Genomic DNA, 8,319 nt, shown 5'->3' with positions numbered 1-8,319 from the left:
GAAATTGTGATTACAAGTGCCACACTCGACGAAGCAGAATTCTCCGACCTTGAAAGCTCATTTATCTGTACCCAGGGATAAGTCTAAATTATTTTCTAAGAATGTGGATGTAGCCTGACAGTAATGTGTACTAGTTTAGACCACTGTCTTTGGAGTTTGACTGTGGTTCTGCCATTGACTATTATATGGGGCTCCTGACTAGGTGGGACTATAGGCACACACCACCAGGCCTGGCGAATTTCTTTGACTTTTCTCTAGAGCCAGGGTCCACCTATGGTTCCCAGGCTGGTCTCAGAGTTCTAGACTCAAGTGAACCTGAACCTCCCGCCTCGACCTCTCAAATTGCTGGGATTATAAGTGTGAGCCACCACACCCGGCCTAAATTTCTTATGTGCCATGAGACTACAAAACGTCATTATTATGGGCAGCTAGATGGAACGTGTAGGAATACACTATAGTCGCCTTTTCAATCTTTTATATCTAAAATAATTTCAACAGAAAACATTTATTTTAAAACATGAAGGGGGTTAACCATCTATGAGTTGAAAGTACAAAGGCAGGCTCACGGTGTCATCAGAATTCAGAACGCTGGTCACACGGCTGGGGGTGCTGGGAGGGGCTGGGCATGGTTGGCTTTGTGATCTGGGGGCTGGTGTGTTCCATCTGAGAATGTCTTTCAAGCTGTGCACTTTATTAATAAGTTTTTGTAAGTTTAACAAAAAATAAAGGAAATACGTGAAGCTTGCTTGGGTTGTTAAGCCTCAGGAACTTATCCAGCCATGAGCCCTGGCCCAGATGCTTCTAGAAGCCTGGAGGGAACTGAGAACTTTCCAAGGTGGCAGAGGCAAGGCCCTGAGGTGGGAGCGCACTGCTGCTCATCCTTAGCTGTGAAGGAGGTGTCCTGGTCGGAATCAGTGCTGGGTGCAGTGCAGGGCTGGAAGTCCATGTCCACACTGTGGCTCAGTGCAGTGAAAGCCAATCTCACCCCCTCCTCAGGGTGTTCCGCCTGCCAGCAGGTGGCCAGCTGGTCCTCCTGGGATATGGTGCCATTCTAGAAATTGGGTGCAAGTCTCTTGTCCGCAGATGGGGTGACCTGTTGCAGTGGGATGTCTCCCCACCTCCCTCAGTCCTGATGGGCCTGGGCAGGGTCTGGTGTCAGGGTCCCCATGGGCTTCCCAGGCTAACCCTGTCCCACAGTCCCGGGGCTGTCCAGGACACATTCAGAAGGGACACGGACCCAGCAGCTCTGTTCGAAATCATAATGGCGGAACCAAGGGCCCCCTACATCCAGGTCCGTTGGGAGACGGGGCATTGAGTTCCACTCCAGGAATCTCCAGGAACCCTGAAGTCTTCCCTGAGCCGGGGCCGGGCTGGGCACACCCTGAGTGCCCACAGGAGAAGTATCTTCCCAGACAGCCTCAATAAGACACAATGTGAAAGAACCAGGTGCCTGTGGCAGGGAAGCTAACAAAATGAGCCACTGGGACTGGGCTGGTTGACCAGGAAGGGTCTGCCTGTCCCCCTTGCAGAGGGTCTTCTTGCCACATGAAGCCGGAACAGGCTTGGATGCCAAGGACCCTTGCTCGGGTTTGGCTGAAAGGAAAACAGATATGGTCAGCGTCCCTAGTGAGCCCAGGCAGACCTTTCTGGGCTGGGCCCCACCTGCCTGCGTCTCTGGAGTCCTCGGAGTCTCTGTGTGGCCCCCGTGGTCTGACACTGAGGACACACCTATAGTCTGCTGATCCCAGAGGGAGGGGTGTGTGCTGCCTGGCATGGGGGAACTGTCGGAGCATGGCAGGTGGCTCCTGGGACTGCCCGCCAGGGTTCAGACTGGCTGGGGGCTTCCTGCCACTCACCCTCGTCCCAGGGCTGTTGGGCCTGGGATACAGCCCCCAGTTCGAACTCAGGTGGGAGGGTCCTTGGATGTCACCCAGCTCCTTGCCACCTCACATGGGGACGCATCTCCGCAGTGGGTGATTGGGCACGGATGTGGGTCACCCTCTGCCCTCCCGGGCTGCCCAGTCCATGCTAGGACTGACTGTTCCCACATCTGGCTGAACTCTTGATTCTGGCTCTGGGCCTGGGGTCCCGCCTGTGCCCTTTCACTGAATGCTCTTGGGGTCAGGGACACCCGATTCCCTTGTCTCCCTGGCTCAAGGCTTTTTGTCTTGGCAACCTTGGAGGAGCGTGCAGCAGTGAGGGGCCTCTGCTGCTCTCTGAGACAGTCAGTGCTTGCAGGGAGGGGCGGGGTCTCCCACAAATGGGTCTGGCTCTTCCAGTGCCCTTGAGGGCCCTGTGAGGGGGACAGCGAGACATCTTGGAAAGTGGGAGGGGGCTTGCATGCACAACACATCCAGTACACATGCACTGAGTGCCTGCCCTGAGGACCGGTGGGCCTCCTGTACTTTCTTAGAGTCCAGGAGGAAGAGGAGGAAGAAAAGGTGAAGAGGAAGGCCCAGGTAGTAGGGTTGTGGGTCCCGGGCACTCCCCCACTATTGACTGCCCCAGAGGGTGACATGGGAGGGGACATGGCACTGGAGCCCACCTGGGGGTGGCAGGTCCCCTTGCTTCCTTGTTAGTTTCTTCGTAGAGGCCCTAAGATGCTTGAGAACAGTGTCATCATCCAGTGTCCAGGTCTGGAAGAACTGGTTCTGAAAACGTGCCCACAGGCCAGACTTGGACGTCTTCATGAGGTGCTCTAGGGACAGGGTGGACATCAGGCCAGGAGAGTTCCCTGGGAGGGGGCACAGCCCATACCCCACAACCACTTCAGTCTCCCACCGGGCAGTGCCAGATCCTTTTGTGGCCACCCCAGGGGTCCAGATGTGCACAGGAGGCTGTGGCTGGGGGACGACCTGGGCAGGGAAGTGCTCACCACACTCCCGACTTTCATCTGGGTCAAGTGGGGAACGGGCTCAGTGTCACTGTGCCCTGCCCAGCCCACCTGGCCAAACCTCCCTCTGGGTCAGAACAGAGGATCATGAGGACAGTGTGAAGAAGCTGCCCTCGGGCCAGTTGGGATCTGACCCCAGGGCTCCCCAGGCCCACTGGGCACATGGAGACTTACTCCTCTTAACTTTAAAGGCAATGCTTGTTATCAGCATCAACACCTGTTCTCCTTCCAGCAAATACACATCCCACAGGCGCAGGATGAGCCCAAGAGAGATCTGTGGGGACAGCAGGTGTGGGAGAACCTGGCCCTTCCAGGCTGGGGCTGGTGGCTTGAGCTGCACACATTGGGACAGAGTCCCCACAGTCAGTGACCTTCCCCATGAGGGTTGCCTGAGCCCTCCAGGATGCTGGGTCAGACAAGGTCTTGCAGCTCCTCATGGGGGACACTCATTGGAGGGGGGATGTGGCTCCTGGAGAGAGGGACTTGCCCAGGGCATGAGGCTTCCCTGATCCCTCCCAAGTTGAGTTCTGGCCCAGTCTGCCTATAAGGCGGGGCCTGAGCCCCGGTCATTGACCTGGGATGACCCCTCGTGGGCAGAGGGTTTTGCTTGTGTGTACTTCGGGGACCCGCCTGAGCCTCCTGTGGGCTGTGGGTGAGCCAGACCCTCTGGCTGGGGAAGCAGGGCACTGCAGGGCAAGGAGGGTCTCAGAGCCAGGGTCTCCCTGTGCCTCCTTACCCCATCATTCAACATCCGGAGAAGCCAGCCTAAAGAGGAGCCCTGCGCACATAGACCTTCCTTGTCCTGATGGCAGGAACAGAGGTGCTCAGGGCCCCCTGGGCTGCCCTAAAAACCTCCCTCTTCCAGGGCCTCTGAAGACCCTTCCCCTAGTGCAGAACACTGGGCGGTGTCCAGGGCTCCCCACAACACCATCCCTTTCCCACACTCCCGGTGGACACACTGCCCTTTGCCCTGCTCTGCGGGAGCTGGGCCCCCATCCCTGTGCCTCTGTCTCCTCCAGGGCAGGAAAGGAAACCAACTCCCAGCCCATGGAGAACCTGATGTCCCGGTCAGGCCCTGGCTGGGACTCAGCCAGTCACCAGCCCCCGTTCCTCCAGCCCCACGGGATGCAGGGCCTCTGGGGAAGAGCCAAGGGGACGATACACTCACCAGATGCCACAGGGTGTTGGGTTGTGACGTGGGGACCACATGCTCCTGATGGTCTTGGAGCCCCTGGACTGTCCCGCCATTTGAGCTGTGGAATCCTGAGAAGCCCCCAGCCCATCATGAAATCAGAGCCTTCCCCCAAGATGTGGAGCCATCAGCTGGAAGAGCTGGGCAGCTGCAGAGGCCCCCAAATCCCAAGGCCTCCCACCCTCCCATCTGGTGACCCCACCATGTGGCCTTTGCCCTGGGGAGGTGGGGCAGGAACATCCCCTGGAGCCTGGCTGGAGGTTCACCTGGAGGCCTCATGAACCATGGTGCAAAAAGGGCAAGCCTGACTTTGAGGCCACGACAGGACGGCCACAACAGGGTGGGTGCTGGGTTTCCTGGACATCTCCTAAAAGTGGGGTTGGGCCAGGGGACACGGGATGGGGAGATGCTGCCACCTGGGCTTGGTCGGCCCATTTGTGGGCACCAAGGGTAGTTGAAGCCCGGGCAGCTGTGGGGCAGGAGGACTCTCAGAGAGGGGATAGTCAGCTACACAGAATCAGAGCCAGAGGCTGTGACAGCAGGACACAGAGGGTGGCCACGGGGAGGATGAGATGCCCTCCGCTGATGGGGATGAAAGGCGTCTGACTTGGGCTTTGGGGGTCAGCCTCGGATTCCTGTGGGACCCTCAGCAGAGATACCCTGAAGACTCCCAAGGAGCTGACTACACAAGGAAGGTGTCTTGGCTGAAAGCCGAGATTGTCTGGCCAGGGTGGCCATCCCAGGGTCTGGCTGCATGAGGTCCCAGGGACGCTGTCCACCTACCCTGCAGGGAGTGCCTTTCACTGGCCAGCAACTGCACCAGTGCCCAGAATGCATCCTCCTCAGGCAGATAAAGGAGGAACAAGGCTGCCATGTGGCTCAGGTCCCTGCAGTAGCCCACCTCCTGCAAGAGCCAGAGTCACCATGAAAGGACATCACCTGGGAGGGCTGAGGTCACCTGGGAAGACTCATGTCATTGGAGAGGGCAGAGGTGACTGGGGAGGATTTCACTGAAGAAGAGGCTTCCTCAGGATGCAAATTCATTTCATGACAAGAGCCAAGTCCATCAGGCACTTCAGCACCTTGTCCAAAATGTCTCCTGATAGCACCACCCTTTGTGCGATGCTGCCAAGCTCCTGGGCTTTGGGGCAGCCCCAGGAGGAGGGCGTCATTTCTTTTTCTGAGCAGTGGTGGTCAGACCCAGGTGACACTAGGAGTCCAGGCCCCGACTCCTTTGTGTCTCAGCTTGACCCCTTGAGACCACCCCCTTGCTTGGAGGTTTATGCCAGCAGTGAGCTGGAGTTCTACCTCCTATATCCTGGTGGCTCACAAATACTAACTTTAAAAGAAGCGACGGCACCGCACCAGACACCCACTCCTGTGAATAGGGAAATACTGCCTGGGAACGTCACTGCCGGGAATACTCACCGGGTTATACTCCGAATATGCCAGGAGGATGTAGAATAGTTCCCGCTGCCTAGGAGACAGAGAAAGGGGGCTTTGGTTTGTTTTGTGCAGATGCCGTTAGTTTCAGTTTGTCTACAAAGCCTAACAACAAATCCCATTTCAGGTTCAGATGATTCACCAGATAAGCAGTGAGCTCTTCAGGGTCTTTGACTTTGAGGAAATGTTTCAGTAAAATCCACATCTGTGAAATGCAAATAGCCCAGCTGCACAGTGACTTGCCTGATCCTTTTCACTCTGAATGATTTTCTTTATTTATTTTCAGTTTTTACACACGCCAGCTCAGTCTTTGGATGTACAGTTCCTCCGTGGTTCTAAACCAATGTGCAGAGTCTCCCAGTCACTGCCTCAGCCCCTCCTGGAGCGACTCCTTCATCTTCCAAGTCTCCAGAGTGGCCCCTATGCACCCAGCGTCTCCCTGATCCGTCAGCCCCTGGCCACCCAGACTGCTTCTCAGTCCCTATGGTTTGGCCTTTTCCAGAATGGCCTAGGAATGGGACTCCTACATGGTAGCTTATTGGGCCTGGCTTCTTTCCCTCAGCAAAATGCATCTAGGATCCACCCACGTTCGTGCGGGCATCACTGGCTCGTTCCCTTTTCTCACTGGGTCTTCCGTTTGAAGGGAGGACCAGCCTTGCTCTCCCCATTCCCATGTTGAAGACTGTCCCAAAGGCTCCTTGTGTGAGTGATGATGAATCAAGCAGTGAACGTGGCATGCAGGTTTCATGTGGACCTCAGTTTTCAAATCAGTGGATTCAATATCTGTGACACTTTGGGGACATGCGGTTCAAGTCCATTGAGCTTTGTGAGCCACTGCCCAACTGGCTGCCAAAGTGGCTGTGCCATGTCACGTTCCCAGCAGACAAGGATGACAGTTTCCAGGACCCCTAATCCCCCCAGCTTTTGGTGCTGTCAGTGTTGCCTGGAGAGGCTTATGGGCCCTCCATCCTGCCACCCTCCCGTGGGTCCTGCCATGGGTCCCCGTGGGTCAGGGAGAGCACCTTTCACCATTGTGCATGATTTTGTTTGCTGCCTTCTGTCTCCTCAGGATCCTCCTGGATTCTGGCCCCACATGTTCCAGTCTGGCCCAGGGCTTGGAACCAGGTGCTCGGTTCATGGTGCCAGCTGTTCCCTGGGCCAGGAGAGGTCTTTGCAGCTCTGTCATCTCTCCTGGGTGACCCTGGCTTCTACTCCAGGGAAGCCCCCATCCCTTTCATTCACTCCATCTCTGCTGGGACCCTGTGGCTCCCATAGGTTTACTTGGCTCCGTATCGATCCCTGAAGAAGATGTGAGTCCTTAATGTCCCGCTCACGTCCAGGTCGATCTGGTGGATGTGTTCAGATGACCTCTTGCCCTTCTCCTTCATGACCTGTATCACAGAGCCAAGAGGAGGAAGCAGCCTCAGAACAGATGGAAGACTCCCTGCCCCAAATGGCAGTCAGCCCACAGTCAGCACTTCAGGAAGGAAGGAAAGCAGGAAGGTTTCCTTCTGCACAAAGCTGCTTTTTGGCTTGTTACTGAAGCCGGGGAGGGTCACCAGAGCCGAGTTTGTCTGTGGTGACTATGTCACCATCCGTGCCCAGGATGTGCATCTGACCATCCCACCCACCCCCCAGGCTGGGCTTGATGCTCCCTCCAGCTGGAGACCTGGGCCCCTGACACGGCCTGTCCTGTTTGTTGTGCTCTGGCTGAGCGTACCTTGTATGTTCTGGGGTTTTTCGACTTGACTTCCTGTATGTTCAGGAGGACTGACCACACTTGGCCCCAGATGTTCATGGGAATGCCCTTATATACTCGATCTATCCGCTGTGGGCAGAAAATAACCTGGTGTCACAGGCCACGGGATGACCCCAGTGAGGGCCAGAGCCTGAGGATTCTGGAAATCATTGGTTTTGGTCCCACGATCCCTAGGTAGAGGTGAGATCAAGCGGGGACAGTGTCTCCCTTCCCAGGACTGAAAGAGTAGATGGGCACTCAGAGTCAGAACTCTGATCTGAACCTTTTCCTTCCTTCAGGTCACCGGGGCATCCCTAGCCTTGAGCTCCGGGTGGTCCCAGCCCTAGATTCAGATTCCCTCCCAGCAAGATGATGCTTCCATAAATAGGCAGGAAATCTGGCGATCAGGCCTACAGTCCTCTGGGTGAGGACAGTGTGCCACCTGCCCTCTGAGAGGCTGATGGTACCAGGTCACAGTCATGGGTGCCTGTCCCCTGTCTCTCCAGAGAGTGGTTCCGGGGGCCTCTCCCTCCACACATTACTTTTTTACTGTTCTTCTGTGTCTCCCACTGTCCCAGCATTTCTATCCACTTGCTCTTTCATCTCATCTGCTACCGAATTTGCTGTCAAATGAGGAATGTTGGAGTTAGCGGAGCTGCCAGGCTTCCCAGAGCCGCCCGTGGATGCTGGGTCCTGAGCTCTAGAGCCCTGGTGGGACCCAGTTGGAAGGAGCCAGGGAAGGGCAGACCCTAAGGGTTGAGAGCCTTTGAGCAAATGAGCGCCAGTGGGCTGGCTTTGGGACCCCGGGACGTGCCATCCTCAGGCCACAGACACACCAGTCTTAGGTCAGGTCCCAGCCTCTAGGTGGGGTCCTGACACAGGTGGGCAGCCACCCCCAAGTCAGGACTGTGCTTCTCACTTTGGAATTTTATCAAACTGCCAAAGTTACAGCAACCTGGGGTCAAGTCCAGCAGGGACTGCTGCCCCTCCCAGTGACAGCATGTGGCCCTCAGCTGCCACTGCACAGGCCAGCTGCCTCCTCTGCCTCACCGA

General features: G+C 56.4%; 1 protein-coding gene across 1 annotated transcript; it reads right to left on the bottom strand.

Annotated features, from left to right (window-relative positions):
* Nucleotides 1–486: 486 nt before the first annotated feature.
* TBC1D29P lies at nucleotides 487–7,350 on the bottom strand. The gene is given in 11 exon segments (XM_033184291.1): nucleotides 487–838; nucleotides 840–1,051; nucleotides 1,232–1,593; nucleotides 2,546–2,698; nucleotides 3,068–3,167; nucleotides 3,630–3,695; nucleotides 4,062–4,156; nucleotides 4,869–4,989; nucleotides 5,514–5,562; nucleotides 6,810–6,919; nucleotides 7,249–7,350. Coding segments are annotated over 11 exon segments (1,383 nt in total). The 5' UTR covers nucleotides 7,327–7,350; the 3' UTR covers nucleotides 487–801.
* Nucleotides 7,351–8,319: the final 969 nt, after the last annotated feature.

The sequence above is a fragment of the Trachypithecus francoisi genome, unplaced genomic scaffold (assembly GCF_009764315.1).
Source record: "Trachypithecus francoisi isolate TF-2019V2 unplaced genomic scaffold, Tfra_2.0 Lachesis_group20, whole genome shotgun sequence".
In the NCBI taxonomy this organism is placed as follows: Eukaryota; Metazoa; Chordata; class Mammalia; order Primates; family Cercopithecidae; genus Trachypithecus; species Trachypithecus francoisi.
This window is presented reverse-complemented; position numbering and strand designations above follow the sequence as displayed.